General features: G+C 42.2%; 1 protein-coding gene across 3 annotated transcripts in view; it reads right to left on the reverse strand.

Annotated features, from left to right (window-relative positions):
* LOC115166077 (phosphatidylinositol 3,4,5-trisphosphate-dependent Rac exchanger 1 protein) overlaps positions 1–20977 on the reverse strand; it is a 106687-nt gene that overhangs the window by 42106 nt on the left and 43604 nt on the right. For all 3 annotated transcript variants that reach the window (XM_029719736.1, XM_029719737.1, XM_029719738.1), the window contains exons 10-13: positions 20085–20232; positions 7634–7734; positions 2877–2980; positions 562–611 (exon numbers count right to left, since the gene is read on the reverse strand). In XM_029719736.1, the coding sequence (XP_029575596.1) occupies positions 562–611; positions 2877–2980; positions 7634–7734; positions 20085–20232 (403 nt within the window). The remainder of the gene's footprint in view (positions 1–561; positions 612–2876; positions 2981–7633; positions 7735–20084; positions 20233–20977) is intronic.

The following is a 20977-nucleotide window of genomic DNA, read 5'->3' on the forward strand; positions in this document are numbered from 1 at the left end:
AGATGACAGGACGCCCTGGCGACAACAATCAGTGCCCCAGAGCAAAAGGGAAAGGCGGTGGCACTGTCTTGATTTGCTTGACAATTGTAGTGCTACTGGTGAAGGTGACTTGTGAGGTAAAACTAAGATTGATGGAGTGCTGTGTTTGTCAAGGGAGGTGGGACGGGAGAGTAAATGAGTGTGTGGGTTGGGTGTGCGTGCTTATTATGTACTTCAACATAAATAATGTTAAATAAATTTGTCTGACTCAGCAAGGCCGACGTTTAGGTTTGCTTACACGCGACAGCCGCCCTGTCAGAACTGTCTACGAAACTTCAAACTGGCAACTCCACGCTGAATGCTGACACATTAACCCACAGCAGCAGAGCAGAACGAGATGGGGACGGTTGCCTGATTAGGCGCGGGGAGGGAAAGGTGTGAATGGCAGCAGCACTCATGTTTGTTCAGCCATTCATAGATGGCGGTGTGGGCTGAATGTGAATCCTTTATGAATATGCATACGCATGCACCTGGACAGATGGGGGGAGGAGGAGAAAGAGGGGGAGGAGGAGGGATACCTACTTGACAACAGGGGTGAACAGGCTGTGCAGGCGACAGTAGAGCCTCACACCCTACGGGAAGAAGAGAGAGAACGAGTTTTGATTCACTGTATCCTCAACGGGAAAGCCTCAAACTCAGGGGCAATTCCACAATAAAGAAAAACCCTGGAATGAGTAGGTGTGTCCAAACTTTTGACTGGTACTGTAAGTCAAATGTTTTCTTAGTCTCCCATTGACGTCAATGCATGACTATGTGACCATTTTACTTAAGAGGCAGTTAGGATTAACCCAGAGATAGCAAAAGCAGAAGCAGTTCTGTAGTATGTCGGCAAGAGACACCTGCCGGAAGCTGACTTCTTAAAAAGGGACAATCTGCAATTAGTACATACATTTTTGGACTTTTAAATGAATGATATATAGCCATTGATTCTTGAATAATATAACTTATGAATGCCTAATAAACTTAGTTCAACTGTCGTCTTATCATCATAACCCAACATATAAGTGTTTCACACCATTTGTAAATAATGCAAAAGTAAACAAACACTGTTTAGCTTCAAAACATGGTTTTGGATACAAACTACCATTTTGATCTCAAGTGCATCCATAGCGTGATCTATACATTTGAGAGTGGTTACATTTCTCAAGCCCCATCACTTAGCTGTTTACCAATTTAAGTGGCGGGATGGCAGTTTTGTTGTTTTTCTAATTGCAGATTGCCCCTTCGAAGTGAATTGCCCCTTCGAAGTATCACTAAGCTCAATTTAATTTAAAATTAGATAATTCAGGATTCCACATTTTTCTCATAGGATTTGAAGTAGAATTGAAGTGGAATTGACCCCAACCCTCATATATACTTTCTGAAGGCACTGTATTCACACCCCTTGACTTTTTCCACATTTTGTTGTGTTACAGGCTGAATTTAAAATTGATTAAATTGAGATATTTTTGTCACTGGCCTACACACAATACCCCATAATGTCAAAGTGGAAATATGTTAAGACATTTCATTAAAAATGAAAAGCTGAAATGTCTAGAGTCAATAAGTATATAACCACTTCGTTATGGCAAGCCTAAATAAGTTCAGAAGTCAAAATGTGCTTAACAAGTCACATAAATTGCATGGACTCTGTGTGCAATAATAGTGTTTAACATGAATTTTGAATGACTACCTCATCTCTGTACCCCACACAATATCTGTAAGGCCCCTCAGTCGAGCAGTGAATTTCAATTCAACCACAAAGACCAGGGAGGTTTTCCAATGCCTTGTAAAGAAGTGCACCTATTGGTAGATGGGTAAAAAACAAAAAACAAAACACTGAATATCCCTTTGAGCATGGTGAAGTTATTAATTACAGTTGGGATGGTGTATTAATACATCCAGTCACTACAAAGATACAGACGTCCTTCCTAACTCAGTTGCTGGAGAGGAAGGAAACGGCTCTGGGATTTCACCATGAGGCCAATGGTGACTAAAACAGTTGCTCAAAGTTTAATGGCTGTGATTGGGGAAAACTGAGGATAGATCAATAACATTGAAGTTACTACACAATATGAACCTAATTGACAGAGTGAAAAGAAGGCACTTATATTCCAAAACATGTATCCTGTTTGCAACAAGGCACTAAAGTAATACTGCAAAATAAAATGTGGCAAAGCAATTAACTTTATGTCCTGAATACAAAGTGTTAGGTTTGGGGCAAATCCAATACAACAGACTGTCCATATTTTCAAGCACAGTGGTGGCTGCACCATGTTATGGATATGCTTGTAATCGTCAGGATAAAAAAGAAACAGAATGGAGCTAAGCACAGGCAAAATCCTAGCGGAAAACCTGGTTCAGTCTACTTTCCACCAGATACTGGGAGATGAATTCACCTTTCAGCAGGACAATAACCTAAAACACAAGGCCAAATCTACACTGGAGTTGCTTACCAAGAAGACGGTGAATGTTGATGAGTGGCCGAGTTACAGTTTTGACTTAAATCTACTTGAAAATGTATAGCAAGACCTGAAAATGGTTGTCTAGCAATGATCAACAACCAATTTGACAGAGCTTGAAGAATTTAGAAAAGAATAACGGGCAAAAGACTCACAGCTGTAATCACTCAGTGCTGTGAATACCTATTTATGTAAATTTGATATTTAAGTATTTCATTTTCAATACATTTGCAAAAATGTCTAAAATCATGTTTTCACTGTCATTATGGGGTATTGTGTGTAGATGGGTGACAAAATATTTTTTTTATCCATTTTGAATTCTGGCTGCAACAAGAAAATGCGGAATAAGTCAAGGAGTACGAATACTTTTGAAGGCACTGTAGATAGATACTGTACCTTTGACATAATGTCCTCCATCTCGCTCCTGGCCTTATAGGTGCCGTCGTCGTAGCGGAAACGGTACAACACCTGCTCATTCTTGAACTGGTGCTTGTCGGACACTGAAATAATAATAATGGAAGAAAGTGAGAGATGTCAACAACTGATTGGTGTAATAGTTAAACATTGATCACTATCACACTTAATTTAACCAGTAGGGTTGCTGTTGAGTACAGATAAACACTTACAGAACATCCATTGAGCCAGTGCAAGGGGAGACCCGTTGAGTCCAAAGGGGAAAACACAGGGGGAAATTGGTGTACGGTTTTGAGGTGCTGAGACTCGACACACACAGAGCTACCAATGACCAAAACATGTGTCTCTCGCTCTCCTGCCTTCTTTCCCCATCACCCTCTCCTGTCACGCTGAATCTCAGACACCATTACCTGTCCCCCATCGCTTTCCCCCTTAAGGTCAGTGCCTAATGGGTGACGGCCCTGTCCCTCGGAGGCCAAAGCCATCACCGTCAGTGGCCTCCGCTATCCAACAACCCCCCAAATCCAGTCAGTGTTGTCTGTGGGCATACTGAGCCACCGTAGGCGGTGTCAGAAATATACAGGGGTCGCTCAGTTTCGGAGTGAGACGGCTTTCAAAGTTCAAGTCTGTTATTGCCTTAGACGCAGTGATTCTCTGTCAGCGCCATTCATACATTATTTATCTGCATATACGTGTGTCTATTATTTCTTCTGTTTTCAATGCATAATTGGTTGATTCTCATGAAATCATTAAAAAGACTTGCATCAACAAATTTCCATGACTGATCTCTCATTACCACAACACCTTCCGAAATCTACAACCTAATATTTTTGATATCGCATTGAAACCTGACATATTTTCAAAATGATGTGGCAAACCTGAAAGAACGTAACGTATAGATTATGCACATGCATTTAAAAGCAAACTACTATTTCCCATTCATTGAATGAACATTAAATGAACATTAAATGAACACCTGTTGCGGTAATGATACACAGGTTTCGGAAATGAGGTTGATGATTTCGGTAATGATAATAAGTATACTAAGACTGAGGTATGGTTAAAAACGTAACATTTAATGTTGAAAATAAATGAGATAATATTGGCACAATCCTGGATTCAAGTTCAATCAATTTCATTTTGCAGTGCTTCAAAAGTACATGACATACATAGGCTAAAAACAGAGAACACATAAAAACAACACATACAAAAACAGAACAGTGCTGAATTCAGATTCAGCTGCTCAAAAGAGTGTCTTGGCATCTGGTATGCTGGTACCATAGGACACAATTCTATCAGCCAGGTTTTTCAGGGTGCCGCCCACTACATCAGGAGCACCCTTTCCATGGGACGCCTCCGTGAAATCCCATGTTACATACATAATGTGAACCATTACATCATTCTGGGTCAGGGTCTCGATCTCCTCAGTCTTTTCAAACTGGTGCTTGATGTTATAAATTTGTCTGGAGAAGTTTGAGAGGTAGTCCTGTTTGAGGTCCACCAGCTTTTCAATGGAGGTATGCCTCTTTTCAAGAAACCCATTCCTCACTTCCTTCTCTTCAGTGGACCCATCTTTGCATTTCTTTGTTATTGGTACAGATTTAGTGACCCACTCCTCCCATACGATGATGTTTCCTTTCGTTGAAGGATCCAGTGTTGTGTGAAATGTCTTATGCTTGAAATTGCTGCATGTCCTGTACATGTCATCGTCACTACACACATTGGCCTGTACAGTGTCCCTTGGGGATGATGTTTCTATGACCCCAAGCTGGTGCAGCTTCTTTCTCTTCAAGCCAAAGTTTACATATGCTTTGCAAGCACATGTATCTCTGTCTGTGACTCTTCGCTGAGCAATCCAAAATGGTTTAAGTTTGAAGAATTGAGCCTTGGAAAAGTTGTGCCTTGGATTCTCAGACAGAAATCTTCAATGAAGATTTGCCATTCGTTAAGGCTCTCTTATAGAATATCTGGCCCTTTTTCCGGGTTTCTCCAGATTTCCCATTTATTACAGTGGAGACTTCATCTTGATGAAGGAAGTGGCTAACAAGTGTGCACATTAGTCTTCTCTGGCTGTTATTGGGTAATGTTCTCTGATGACCTCTCTTTGTAGTTTTCTTCTGGACCGCTCTGCCTTCCATGTTGACAATTACCTGCTTCCTCTTGGCCATCATCTCAAGACTTTTCAGTCTTTTCTTCAAGGTTGACCATCTCTTTGGTCCTCTCCAGAAGCTTCTCTTCTAAATATTGCAACTTTGACCTTGATTTTGATAGTGTTCTCTTTCTTCTGTTCCTCTTTTTGGGTAATTCCTTTGGGGTAGATGTCTTCATTGGTCCTGGTGTCTGTAGAGACGTCTCTCTTCTTTTAGGAGTTGATGGTAGGGACATTTACCTGCTGAGTTGAGGATGGCTGTTCTCTTGGGGAGGCTGTGTCTTCTTGAAGATTTTGAATAACTTCTTCATTTTGCTTCTTGAACATGTTAAAGTGTATCATTTTCCTCGCCTGATGGTGATATGTCTAATACAGCTTTTAGCTGTTTCTTTCTTCTGTAATACCTTTGAGTTGTCCCACCACTGTTTTGTCTTCTTTTCATGTTGCTTCTTGACATAGAGTTCTCTTGATTTTACAATTTTGCTTTCGTTTTTTTATACCTGGAAATGGAAAGGAAGCATGACATGAAATGAACATGTCTCAAAACATGGGAAAAATCTTACTGTTATGTACACGTCATCCTATAGTGGAGACTGAATGGCTTACTGACTGTGTGTGGACTTCCTATTGTACAAACAAAATGGCTTACTGATTGTGTGTGTGCATGTGTAGACTTCCTAACACTGTAGGGTATTGACTTCCTATAGACACTGGTTGAGGGCATATGCTTCTTATAGACTATATATATGCTAATTACTCTTGCTGTAACCTCTCCAACCCCCAACCTCTCTCTCTCCTTCCTTCTGTACTCTTCCAGCAGTTCTGGGTTGGTGTAAACCTTTTCTCTGGATTTTGTCAGCCTTCGCTAAAGCTTTCTTTTTGTCACTTGCTGACTGTCTGCAATTAAAACAGGACATAAAGCAAAATATCAACAGTTATTAAATAATATATATTAAAAAAATAGTCTATGATTAAATTCTCATTACCGAAACAGAAGTTCTCTCTACCGCAACTGGCCTTAAATAGCAGCGGTAAGTGAGAATGGTGCTGCGGAGGATGACAAACCTTACCATGCTTTGCTAACAACAGAGAAGCCATGATGACACATTTGTACTCATTGTACATAAGACATTAATGAAGTATATTGTCATAGAACATTTTAAATCTAACATTTTTTCTAAATGTGGAAAACTGCCTGTATCTGTAGTGATAATCAATACTGTCGTGTACGCAGTCTGACAAGAGAATGTTTAACTTTTAACTGGAGAAATATAAAGAGATCTGCTTACCTGGTAGCCATCTAGATGGCCCTGGCAGATGTGTTGCTTCATTCAAAAATCAAACTTTATTTTAAATTCTCTCTCTGTGTGTGTGTGTGTGTGTGTGTGTGTGTGTATAAACAGTCCTTCAAAAATGTTGCGGGGGATGAGAATATCAGTCATGGATTCTTTTCCAAAATATTTTCATTATTATTATTATTATACATGAAAATTCAGTTAATTATTTTTCTGTCATTTGAAAACATCTAGTAGAACATCCATTTATTTTATTTTTTTGTCAGTTTAAATTACAACATAACATACATTCAGACAGAGCTGGACGCGTCACGGTAATGAGAATTTCAGCAGAAAAGCAGAAAATCCATTCCTATGTTGAAATTACTCTTTGTGCAAGGTAGAGAACACTATCTTTATGATATTTTGTTATATTACTAAATTACATGTTTTATATTTAAAATCATTATTGCCATGGTATTTTAAATGGTTTCATGAGAATGACCCAATTCCAAAAATCGGAAACACGTGACTGTTAACCCCCTATATACCAAGTCTGCTGGTGGAAACTTGGGTTTTGAAATAGCTCCACTATTTATAAACAATTTTTTTTAATTCTTCATTCTTCACAGATGCAAACAATCGGAGAGATGAGTAAGAGCCGAGAAGAGGGAAATAGAGTGTGAATAGCCTGATTACAATGAGACTGAATAAGAGAGATTGAGAATGCGAGAATGTTAAAATTTGTAAGGACAGTGTGAAAACAAATGTGAGGTTGAAAATCTAATGCCAACGATTACACCAATAATAATAACAATAACAATAATAAGAATAATAATGCACAGTACCAGTCACAAGTTTGGACACACCTACTCTTTCAAGGGTTTTTCCTTATTTTTACATTCCAGGTGAAGCTGGTTGAGAGAATACAACGAGTGTGCAAAGCTGTTATCAAGGCAAAGGGTGGCAACTTTAAAGAATTTAAAATACGTTTTGATTTGTTTAACACTTTTTTGGTTACTACATGATTTCATTGTGTTATTAGTTTTGAGGTCTTCACTATTATTCTACAATGTAGAAAATAGTAAATATAAAGAAAAACCCTTGAATGAGTAGGTGGGTCTAAACGTTTGACTGGTACTGTAAATAGAAAAACAATAGGAGGAAGAGAGAGAGCAAGAGACAAAGACAAAGAGACAGGGAGAAAGAGCGAGAGAAAAAGAGAACCGGAGAAAGAGAGCGAGAGACAGATGCAGAGACGGAGAAAGCCAGAAATAATGACAGAAAGATATGAAGGACAGAGACTGTTCTCTCACCGTGGTGGATGATGCCGTTCTCGAGCAAAGCTTGACCCAGGTTGACCCCCTCGTCTGGCTTGCTGATCTCTCCACTATCTATCAGCCATGACACAAACTCACTGTGGGGAAACAGACAATAATATATATATAGTGAAACAAAATATAAATGCAACATTTAAAGTTTTGGTCCCATGTTTTATGAGCTGAAATAAAAGATCCCATACATTTTCCATGCACACAAAAAGCTTATTTGTCTCAAATTGTATATTTGCCAAGATAATCCATCTACCTGACAGGTGTGGCATATCAAGAAGCTGATAAAACAGCATGATCATTACCACAGGTGCACCTTTTCCTGGGGACAATAAAAGTCCACTCTAAAATGTACACAACAATGCCACAGATGTCTCACGTATTGATGGAGCGTGCAATTGCATTGCTGACTGCAGGAATGTCCAACAGAGCTGTTGGCAGATACATTTATATTACCTTCTCTACCATAAGCCGCCGCCAACGTCATTTTAGAGAATTTGGCAGTACATCCAACCGGCCTCACAACCGCAGACCACATGTATGGTGTCGTGTGGGCGAGCGGTTTGCTGATGTCAACGTTGTGAACAGAGTGCCCCATGGTGGCGGTGAAGTTATGTATGGGCAGCCATAAGCTATGGACAACGAACACATTTGCATTTTATCGATGGCAATTTGAATGAACAGAAATATCGTGTCGAGATCCTGAAGCCCATTGTGAGGTCAATTTGTTTTTAAAGGTATCGGAGACCAACAGATGCATATCTGTATTCCCAGTCATGTGAAACCCATAGATTAGGGCCTCATTTATTTATTTCAATTGACTAATTTCCTCATATGAACTGTAACTCTGTAAACTATTTGAAATTGTTGCATGTTGCGTTTATATTTTTGTTCAGTAGATAGATTGAAAATCTTTTAAATGGCATATGTTATCTATTGAAAGTGAGTGCATACTTTCTTTGTAAACAGTATGTGGCCCCAGCAGGAAACAAAACCGAGCCACACAGGTCTAAAGTTATTGGTAAAAAAAAAATACTAAAATCACAAGGAATTCAGCAAAAAATTGCAGAATTTAGGAAATCTGTTCACCGAGTATTCCCACACACACAAAAAAAAGATGTGATTGTGTCTCAATGTTGCCAAAATCCATCACACTCCATCTTCTCCCACATTGGGCTTCCTCTCATCACCATATTTGGTGGAGTGGAAATGCCAACTGGATGCTTCAGATTTATACATCCAGTGAAACATCTAGCTCATTGTTCCATCTGTGACGTGGCTATCAAAACAGTGTCATTCGTCACTATGGGGCCGACGGGTTCTTGCGACAACGGACCCCGTGCATATTGGGTAGCCCGTGCTAATTGGGTAGCCACACAAGCTAGCTAGCCTTTTGGCTTCCCTCATCGCCATGCGAAATAAAATCGGATTAAAAAATAAATAATATGCCCAGGCAAATAATGTTATACTTGCCGGTGTAACCTACTACACTATCCCAGTTTGACATGCTGCTTCAACATATCCCATATCATATCGCTCCCATATCAGCTGAAAATAGAAAGTCATTTTTAGTCACGAAATAAAAGCACATGGCGATCTGTTTTTACGTTTCCAAATAGCCTATAATAACGTTATTTCTAAACCAAATCCTTTTTGTAGGATTCTAATAAGGCTACAGTGTTGTTTGGTTTTTTGTTTGAACATTCGCTGAGATAATATTTGGTTATCAATTTAAAAAAAAATAGGCTATTTGTTTAATGCCAAGCTAAACCAAGACAGCAATCTTGAATATAAAGTGATTTTGAAGTAGAGTAAATTCCCACATCACCATGTGAAATAATCCAATTTATAATGAAATAATATGCCCTGGCAAATATTCTTATACTTGCCTGTGTAACCTACAACATTATCAAATTTTGATAATCTGCTTCAAAGTATTCACTCCCATATCAGCTAAAAATAGAATGTCATCATGTTTTGGCCACAGGGAAAAAGCACATCTCTCACAGCCGTTTTTACCAATAGTCTGGAATAAATAGTTATTACTTATAAACAAAATACATTTTGGGGGGGAATCTAATAAGGCTACAATGTTGTTTGGTTTACCGTTTGAACATATGCTGAGATTATATTTATTTATCAATGCAAAATAGGTTACTTTGATGCATGGCCTATAGATCAGACCAAGGAACCAAGCGAGCTTCGTTGCCTACATCCCGCAAGGAATGATACGGTGCATTACAATCTGCATGTGGCACGGGAATACGTAGAATGTCGGAGCGCACCCTTTTGTGCCGAAGAACGACATTGTGCTACGCTCTGTAGGGTCCGTCTCCGTAGGGTATAAATAGCCCTTTAAAGTCCTTTGTCACATAAGCTCTCCCAAAGCTACTTTCTGCCTTCTCTCTCCTCCCTTTCACTCCTCTCCCTCGTCATCCCCTAACCCACATTTCCTACCACTTTCTATCCTTCTGCTCCTTCTCCCTTGCTCCCCTTGTCTCCCCTCCCACCAGCCTTAAACCCCATCTTTCTCCATTTATCCATCCATCTCTTTCATTACTCGCTCCAAAAAGTGCCAATTCATGGCTTGTGTGGTGCCATCCATACAGAAGCTTTCTCACATAAATACAGATTCTCTCCTCAAAGTGTATTCTCCCTCTTCTGACACCGAGCGTTGGACAAAATGTTTGGAGAGGAGAAAATTACATTTCCCTCTGCTCAATCTTCCACGCCACTGAGCAAAATCAATTCCCCGGAGAACGAGGAACAGTGAATGTGAGCGTGTGTCTGATTGTGTGAATGTGTGTTTGAGCGAGCATTCCTGCAAAAGCAGGTTAAATGTGTGATTCCTATGTGCATGTTCATGCAAAATGTGTGTGTGTGTGCGGGTCATTCCACCAATTCGGTGCCTTTTGAGATGTGTAACTTTGTAAAAAAAAAAAAAAAAATGTTTGATTTCAACAACAAAAAAATACATTATAATAAAGAGCACATGTTCAACTTAAGAAAAAACGTTCTCCCATCAAGAGGTTAAATAAAATAAATGACAATAGTAAGTGCCTATTAAATGCCAAATTAAGTAACAGGTTGACGATTTCATAAAACATTTATTTTTTATTTTTAAATCCCCCTGTGACAGGAAATAATGGAAGCTTGTTGTGTGCAACAGCCAGGGGCAATTGAATGCAAGTTTCACAAAAAAACATGTCATTGTTCAAATATTTCTAGCCTGACTATGGGTAACAGGGTTGCCATGTTACGATAGAGCCACTCTGTTTTTCACCACAAAACACCAGTAAATAGCCAAAAAGAGTACAACAAGCTCACCTACTTTTCTACTATTAGATGTATACTGAACAAAAATCTAAAACGCAACAAGCAATAATTTCAAAGATTTTACTGAGCTACAGTTCATAGAAGGAAATCAGTAAATTGGCATAAATTCATTAGGCCCTAATCTATGGATTTCACAACTAGGCAGGGGTGCAGCCATGGGTAGGCCTGGGAGGCCATAGTGAGTTGCCCTTCGTGCCCACTCCCTTACCCTATAATTCTGTATTTCTTTGCAACTAATTTGTGTGCAGGTAGACCAGAAAAGCCACATCCCTGATTGGCAGATGAGTGGCAACTCTGATTAGAACACCTGCTGCTCATTTGTTGTTCTTTACAAATTCTGTTTTGAATTAAAATAAAATGTTCCTACACGCTGAAAGGCTGTAAAGCTGAAACATCTGTGCACTATCCCTGATGCAATGAAAATAATTTAAAAAATGGAATAATGAAGTAAGCTTTATGCAACATCTTTGAGTGCGAAGCCATAACACCTTTTTGTTTGTCTGAATTTGTGGGTTTTACACACCAGTCAAGTTTCTGGGAGAGCGCGATGGTTCTCTTTTGAATAGGGCATAGACCCACACACTTGGGAGCCAGGCACAACCACTGGAGAGCCAGGCCCAGCCAATGGGAAGTTTTTCCACAAATGGGCTTTATTACAGACGGAAATACTCCTCAGCACCCCCCTCCTCAGACAAAGCCGGATGTGGAGGTCCTGGGCTGGCGTGGTTACACATGGTCTGCAGTTGTGAGGCCGGTTGGATGTACTGCCAAATTCTCTAAAACGACGTTAGAGGAGGTTTATGGTAGAGAAATTAATATTAAATTCTCTGGAAACAGCTCTGTTGGACATTCCTGCAGTCAGCATGCCGATTGCACACTCCCTCAAAACTTGAGACATCTGTGGCATAGTGTTGTGTGACAAAACTGCACATTTTAGAGTGGGATTTTATTGTCCCAGCACAAGGTGCACCTGTTTAATGATCATGCTGTTTAATCAGCTTCTTGATATATGACACACCTGTCAGGTGGATGGATTATCTTGGCAAAGGAGAAATGCTCACTAACAGGGATGTAAACAAATTTGTGCAGAAAATTTGAGAGAAATAAGCTTTTTGTGAGTATAGAACATTTCTACTTAAAATATCAAAGGGATGCAAAAGGCACTCATTTCGTGGAAGGACCCATGTGTTTGCTCATGTGCTCGCTCATGTGCTCTGGTGTGAAAGCAGCCTTAATGTGCGTTTCCTGTGCATTTCTTTTCACAATAAATGTGTATGTGTGTTCATGAGCATTCCTGCAAAAGCAGGTCAAATGTGTGATTTCTGTGTGTGTTAATGCCAAAATGTATGTATGCATGTGTTCATGCAATGTGTGTGTGTGTGTGTGTGTGTGTGTGTGTGTGTGTGTGTGTGTGTGTGTGTGTGTGTGTTCATGCAATGTGTGTGTGGTCTTGTTCTATCCTCGGACCTGAAATCCCCAAGAGTCCCCACAAGGATAGTAAAACAAGGAAAAGTATCACGTCCCCACAAGCACAAAGGCTATTTTAAGTTTAGGGATTAGGTTTAGGCGTTAGGGTTATCAAATCAAAGTTTTGTGGTCGCGTACACAGATTTGCAGATTTTAATCGCAAGTGCAGCGAAATGCTTGCGTTTCTAGCTTCAACAGTGCAGTAAACCCTACAGTAGCAATAAAAAAAGAATACACACATAATCAAGACAAATAAAAAAGTTATAAGATGAGCCATGACTAGAATACAGTATATACATATGAAGTGGATGAAACTATGTAAACATTGTTAATGTGACCATTGTTCAATGACTCTGTAGATAGGGCAGCAGTCTCTAAGGTTCAGGGCAGGGTACTTGGCGTAGGCTGGATAGTGGTGACTGTTTTAACAGTCTGATGGTCCCTGCTTTGATGCACCTGTACTGTTTCTGCCTTCTAGATGGTAGCAGGGTGAACAGGCCATGCCTCGGATAGCGGAGGTCCTTGATGATCTTCTTGGCCTTCCGGTCCTGTAGATATCCTGGAGGTCAGTGTGCCCCCGGTGATGCTTTGGGCTGACTGCACCACCCTCTGTGGCTGCAGATGGTGCAATTGCCGTACCAGGCGGTGATACAGCCCGACAGGATGCTCTCAATAATTCATCTGAATAATTTTGTGAGGGTCTTTGGGGCCAAGACAAATTTCTTCAACCTCCTGAGATTGAAGAGGCGCTGCTGCTACACTGTCTGTGTGAAGGGACCATTTCAGGTTGTCAGTGATGTGCACTCAGAGGAACTTGAAGCTTTTGACCCGCTCTATTGCAGCCCAGTCGCTGTGGGTGGGGTGCTCTCTCTGCGGTCTCTTGTAGTCCACAATCAGCTCCTTCATTTTGTTGACATTGAGGGAGAGGTTATTTTTCTTGCTACACTCCGCCAGGGCTCTCACCTCCTCCCTGTAGGCTGTCTTGTCATTGCTGGTAATCAGGCCTACCACTTGTGTCATCAGCAAACTTGATGATTGAGTTGGAGACGTGGCCATGCAGTCATGGGTGAACGAGGAGTACAGAAGTGGGCTGAGCAGGCACCCGTGTGGCCCCCATGTTGAGGATCAGCGTGGTGGTGGTGTTGTTGACTACCTTCACCACTTGGGGTCGGCCCGTCAGGAAGTCCAGGACATAGTTGCACAGGGTGGGGTTCAGATCCAGGACCCTGAGCTTAGTGATGAGCTTGGGGGGCACTATGGTGTTGAAGGCTGAGCTGTAGAAGATGAACAGCATTCCTACATATGTATTTCTATTGTCCAGGTGGGATAGGGCAGTGTGCAGTGCAGTGGCGATTGCGTCGTCCGTGGATCTGTTGAGGCGATATGCAAATTGTATTGGTCTACGTTGTCAGGTAAGGTGGAGGTGATACGGTCCTTAACTAGCCTCAAAGCACTTCATAATGACAAAATTCCACAGGTCTACAGTCATTTAGTTCAGTTAACTTCGCTTTCTTGGGTACAGGAACAATGATGGATAGCTTGAAGCAAGTAGGAAGAGCAGACTGGGATATGGTGAGATAGAATATGTCCGTAAACGCTCCAGCAAGCTGGTCTGCACATGCTCAGAGGACGCGGCTTGGGATGCCGTCTGGGCTGGTAGCCTTGCGAGGATTTGCATGCTTAAATGACTTGCTCACGTCAGCCACGGAGAACGAGAGCACACAGTCCTCATGAGCGTCAGGGGCCCACATTGGCGGCTCTACTGTGTTTTTCTCAAAGCGGGCAAAGGTATTTAGCTCGTCCGGGAGCGAGGTGTCCGCGACGTTGCTGGCTTTCCCTTTATAATCTGTGATTGTCTCAAGTCCCTGCCACATACATCTCGTGTCTGAGTCATTGAATTGCGACTCCAGTTTGTCCCTGTGCTGCTGTTTTTCCTCTTGGATTGCTTTACGGAGGTCGTAGCTGGTCTGTTTGTACACGTCCATGTTCCCAGTCACCTTGCCATGGTTAAATGTGGTGGTTCGCGCTTTCAGTTTTGCGTGAATGCTGCCGTCTATCCACAGATTTGGATTTGGATAAGTTCTAATCATCACAGTAGGAACAACACTCTCTATGCACTAGCTGATGAACCCAGTCACCGAGTCAGTGTATACGTCGATACTATTCTCAGAGTCGACCCAAAACATTTCCCAGTCCGCGTGTTCAAAACAACCTTTAAGTATAGATTTTGACTGGTCAGACCAACATTAAAATAGTCCTTACCACAGGAGCTTCCCGTTGAAGTTCCTGCCTAGGTGGGGAATAGTAGAATGGAGGCGTGATCTGATTTACCTAAAGGAGCGCGGGGGAGGCCCTTGTAGCCATCCCGGAAGGGAGAGTAGCAATGATCCAGAGTCAGTGTTGAACATGTGCTGATAGAATTTCGGTTTCCTTCAAATTCCTTCAAATTTCCTTTAATAAAGTCCCCAGCTAAAATAAATGTGGTCTCAGGATATGCGGTTTCCAGTTTGCACGTAGTCCAGTGTAGTTCCTTGAGAGCTGTCGCGGTGTCGGCTTCGGGGGGAATATACACGGCATGTGACAATGACCGAATAACGGGGACAATATATCCAGAGAGAGCCATGATTCCGTAAAACAGAGTATGTTACAGTTCCTGATGTCTCTCTGGAAAGAGAGCCTTGCCCTGAGCTTGTCTATTTTATTGTCCAGGGACTGAACATTAGCAAGTTATATACACTTGGAAGCGGTGGATGGTATCCATGCCGCCTGAGTCTGACTAGGGCCTCACTCCTACCTCTTCTCCGGTGTCAACGTTTTCGTGCAGCCCCCGGGATGAACAGAGCTGCATCGAAAAGGATCCAGGTCAGGGAAAATCTCATTTTTTATTGAATTTCTGGTGAGTGACCACGGATCTAATATCCTAAAGTTATTTACGGCTGTAGGTAATAATACAAGAAACGTTCTGAGTAAATAACACACACACACACACAAAAATATATATACTACAAAGTTGGCTAGGAGCTAGAAACAGGGCAACCGTGTCTGTCCACACCATCTTGTCCTCCATTTAGGTTTAGTGGTTTAGGGAAAATAGGATGTTGAATGGAAATCAATTTTAGGTCGTCACGAGGATAGAAAAACAAGTGTGTGCGCGTCTCTGTCTGTGTAAGCATGCTTATGTGCCCTGCTGCAAAAGCAGAACAAAAGTGTGATTCCCACGTGTTCACGCCAAAACGTGTGTGTGTGTGTGTGTGTGTGTGTGTGTGTGTGTATCACTGTGAAAGCAGTAAACATGTGATTCCTGTAGCGTGTGTGTTCATGCTAGAACACAGACACCTTGAGCCATCTGCTCCCACCTGAGCTTGTCTGTCCGGTTGACTTACAATGGGCATATTTTACCATAAATAAAAGAGTCACTCACGACCTACTGAATGGGGGTACTGCTTTTTTAGGCCTGTGGTGGTGTGTGTGTGTGTGTGTGTGTGTGTGTGTGTGTGTGTGTGGAGGTGATTGTCAGCCGGATCTGTGTAGTGCACCTCTTACAAGTGTGTGTTTGTGCGACTGTGTATGTGTGCGTGTGTGTGTGTGTGTGAGACGGTGTGTGCGGCTGCGTGTGTTTTTCAAAGAGACATGCTGCTGATGGACATTGGCAGAAGACCCAAGTGGACTCTGGCCAGGTGGGGTGTCACGTAAGCGTTCTGGTTAGTTTTGACACTGGAGCGGTCACACAGATGAGTAAATCACTGCTAATGATGAGAATCCAGAGAGGCTGTGTGTGTGTGTGTGTGTGTGTGTGTGTGTGAGCGTGTGCGTGTACACGTCTGTATCTGAAGCTTCATAAATTCTTTACCTACAGCATGCTAGAATGAGGTCTTCCAAATTAGCTATTGGAAATATTGTTATCAGTCAGTCAACAAGAGGCTTGCTCCCTCTTGAACAAGGGACCTGAGGTAAAAATGTCAAGTAGGTCCCCTTGTGAAATAGGGCACTAAGTGTACAAAACATTAAGAACACCTTCCTACTATTGAGTTGCACCCCCCTTTTTGACCTCAGAAGTGTAAAATTAAGGACAATATCTTTACCAACATCTTGCTCCTCAGCTTTATGGCTTCAATTTTAAATAAGCATGCATTTATTTTACTTTATTTTAAATAGGTTTCATTAAATATGTTCCATTATTTCTGATTGGGTGGGCAAAATTGCCCAATCCAGCACCCTCCTAGAACTGGCCCTAGATGTGATTTCTGAACAACGTGTGTGTTTTCCAAAGCAGAAGAGTTTAACTTTCCAGAGCAGCTGCAAAAGACACACAAAAAAAGCACCAACCAGTTAATTTCAAACAATCTGTCACATTTAGTCCTTTCTTCATTCCACCCCTGGTTTTTAGGGATTATGTTTACACATGCAGCGTAAAAGAACTTGCATTGTTCAGGGAATGTGTGGCTGGAAAGTGAGGATCATTTGAAAAACAAGTAAGCCTGCTGTGACATCCAATGAGTGTACAAAACATTAAGAACACCTTCCTCATTCAGTTGCACCCCTCCCCTTTTGCCCTCAGAACAGCCTCAATTCGTCGGGGCATGGACTCTAACAAGGTGTTGAAAGCGTTCCACAGGGATGTTGACTCCAATGCTTCCCACAGTTGTGTCAAGTTGGCTGGATGTCCTTTGGGTGGTGGACCATTCTTGATACACACAGGAAACTGTTGAGTGTAAAAACCCAGCAGCGTTGCAGTTCTTGACACAACCCGGTGCACCTGGCATCTACTACCATACCCCGTTCAAAGGCACTTCAATCTTTTGTCTTGCCCATTCACCCTCTGAATGGCACATATACACAAGGTCTCAATTGTCTGAAGGTTTAAAAATCCTTCTTTAAACCTGTCTCATCCCTTTCATCTACACTGATTGAAGTGGATTTAAAAAGTGACATCAATAAGTGATCATAGCTTTCACCTGGTCAGTCTCTGTCATGGAAAGAGCAGGTGTTCATAATGTTTTGTACACTCAGTGTGTTGACTTGATTGCAAAATGTTATTTCTAGTGTACAAGATACTAATCTGTAAAAAATAATTTACACATCAGTAAGCAAATCCAGCATGCACAAGAATGTTCCAACCTAGGTCGTATTTATTAGCGCACAACGTAGAAAAACAGCAAAAATGTTTTTTACACAAAACAAAACCAAGCCTGTCTTATTAGACAAGTAATAAGAAAGAAGAACCATGGTTCCCTCCATGGTTCTTCATTTCGTGCCTAATGAATACAGACCTGGCCCTGGTGCATTGCCATACCCATGATGCAATACAGGACCAAAATGTGGGCACACAACAACAAAAAACACAGCAGCAAATGGGGGTGAGAATGAGGAAGGCTAAAAGAAGAACCAAGTATGATCCACCACCCAAATACGCTGTTGACAAATGGTGGAATTAAGGGAGCTGCGTAAACAAGAGGCACTACCAAATCGGCATTCTGCACGAGATTCATTTCATCTAATAACCACACCGAGTGAGCAATGCCATCTCCCGAAGTGAGCTATGCTAACTTATAATAACATCAGAACTACAGAGCGGTTAGAGAGGAATAGAAACAGGAAGGGAGGGAAAGTGAGAGCCTCTTGTTCACTCTACAGTGAGGTGCTGACAGGAGGTAAGAGTGCTGAAAAACCCCTAGTGCTTACATGGATCGCTTTTCTCAGACAGCCACGGAGAAGGGAGAGCAAGTGCGCACGCACGCACACACGCGCGCGCCACAGATGCTCACAGACAGACATGCGCACGCTCGCGCGATCACACACTCAAACACACACACACAGGCTATATGGCTGCATTAAGAGGTAGAGTGCTTTTCCTGGAAAAGGATACATTAGGAGCCCGAACTAGATGTCTAGCAGAATGAGCAAAAATGTAAAATGAACAGAAAACACGGATGGCTTGAATGGCTTGACGCACTGAGCTTGTCTGGGTCCGAGACAGTCAGTAGAGTAAACATCTTCAGGGAAAGAAAAGGAGGGGTTATTTTATTGTCATTGTATAGCACCTCGTCTTCAATATGATAGTAGTTACCTTCCGGGACAAAATCTTGACTTAACGTAAAATCAACGTCCATATTTGGTTTAGATTTAATTGAGTTGTCAACAAACGGGAATTCTTGAAATAAACCTCCCGCCCCTTGAAATGCTTGCGTTGATTCGTGGGGTTGAAAACGGGTTAGAATGTGTACGTTGACCACTTATTGGTGTTACCAACCAAAAACTCCATTGACATCCAACGCCATTATTTTGACAGATGACGTCGATAGATGCTGGTTGGCTCAATGTATTTTTCCCCGGTGGGGATAGTGAATTTGAACCCTTTACTAATCGAATACAGGAGCCTACACTAGTTGTCAGTGTCCTCTCAAATAATACTGAAAGCTGAAGACATAATGGCAACAGCACCACCTATAATGCCCATCGAATCTTACCTCCCTGACATTTCATTGCAGGTTGCATGGCGGTTTACAGTTCTATAGAAACTCATTAAATATTGCCCTTGGATGCTGACTCACTCCATAATGTAAGCCCCAGTGATCACCGTCACGGTTTTACCCTCTTTTTTATATTCACCCCCCCCCCCCAGAAATTGTGCCAAATAATAAATAATTGTAATAACTGTTCGGAATCTCGCAAAACACTGTGTGTGGAGCGTAATGGAAAATGCATTACTGGAGGCAAACTAGGCCCTCATTGTTCATCCACAGCATTGAAAGACTGGGGGGGGACAGAAAAAAAGAGCTGCTTAGTCCAGCGGCTCGCTGTTGAAGGGTCTGTCTAATGATGCACTAGCAGTTAAAGGGAAGGTCTCTTCCTTAAGGAAGCCCTATATGTGTTGGTTGAAAACAGTCGCCTCCGACAACAAGTTCTTGGCTCCCAACACAGGATGGAAAACAACTCCCAGTCATCTCACTCATCAGTTGGGGTTGGGAAACTGATTGTATTAGTGAGTGGTGTGCAGTGTGTGGCGTGAATGATTGCACCGGGTTTGCTTAAGAGTGTGTGTGTGTGTGTGTGTGTGTGTGTGTGTGTGTGTGTACACACGAGCACACATGGATGAGGAAAAGCCGGCAGACTCAGGAAGCGCCTGCTTGATGATACGGTGTGTAAGGGAAACAACTTAGGACGTTCCAAATGCAAGGGTGATTACAGTAGGTATCATTATGGCAGGCCAGGAGAGATGTAATGATAGGGCCAGGTTAGGCATTCTGCCAGGACCCTGCTGGCCATTCAATTCCTCCTCTACTTCTCAGTGGCCGGTAATTATATGCAACAGAAATTAGTCACGGAATGGTTAGATAGAATGGATGGAGCCCTTTTCAACACAACATCCCTGTTGTGATCCACCTCCCTCAGACCTACAGAAATGTATATATAATATGATCACTATTATCAGCAGATGTTTTGGTTCAGTGGAGAAATCCCACAGTTTTCATGTATCTGTACCTCGAAGATGTCTTAAAAGTACCCTTGTTCACAGTTGAAAGGTCACCCCCTCAACTGAGCACCTATTGTTGTCATCCAACCACTGTACCATTTGAGAGTTCAAGCTTAGCCTGCACAAAGGCAATGGACTGTTCAGTGTGGAAGAACTCACTTTCCCATGAAGCACTTGGGAACGATGCTCAGCTTCCGGCGCCGGTCCTTGATCAGGTGGCGGCTCTTGGTCATCATCATGTGGTAGAGTTTCTCGCCCTTCTCTGCGATCATCACATAGGCATCCCGCTCCATCCCCAGCTTCAGACCTGCAACAGACAAACACTCAAGGGGTCAGACACCAAAACATTTTGCATATGAAGTTAATTATCGAAAGCCTGAGTTGACTATAAACTGTTATTAATATATTTCTAACCCAACAGTGAGTCTAGGGTTAACGATAAACTGTGTGGTCCAAGAATGTGTATGCGAGAGAGAGAGAGCGATAAAGACTACAGATCATTCCTCTCACTGCCTAAGACATCATGCTGATTCCCGTGTCTGACACTCTGGCTGGCATGGGGGGGGAACAGCAGCTATTGTCCCACAGTGCCAGCAAAAACAAAAGAGGGCCCAACACCGAGCCCTGAGGGACACCATCATTTCCTCCAGTCAGCCCTCAGACATCTATGCGTTTCAGCCCCCAGGGGGGAAAGAGGCTGTCACGGGGCTGTGAGAAGACACAATGCCCCTGCCTGTAGGGTCCCGTTGGGGTTTCTGACACGGTACAGGGGTAGGAGAGGAACGGAGCATGGCGGCTCGCATCTGCCGCCTCCTATGGAGGGAAAGCCAGAAGTTAGTCTGTCCAGGTCTAGAACAATGTACTGTGTCGCCTGCTAATGTACTGTGACGCCACAGAGTTCTTTATCTTTAGTGTAGAGCAGCAGTTATGTTTACCAAGCTGCAACACCCCTGAGTGAGAAATATGTTCAATTATGACAAATATGTACAGACAATTCAAAACTACAGTCTGTTGATGTTGAGCCCTTTGAAGGTCCAGCATGCTCATAGAGC

Source organism: Salmo trutta, chromosome 28 (genome assembly GCF_901001165.1).
Source record: "Salmo trutta chromosome 28, fSalTru1.1, whole genome shotgun sequence".
Taxonomy (NCBI): domain Eukaryota; kingdom Metazoa; phylum Chordata; class Actinopteri; order Salmoniformes; family Salmonidae; genus Salmo; species Salmo trutta.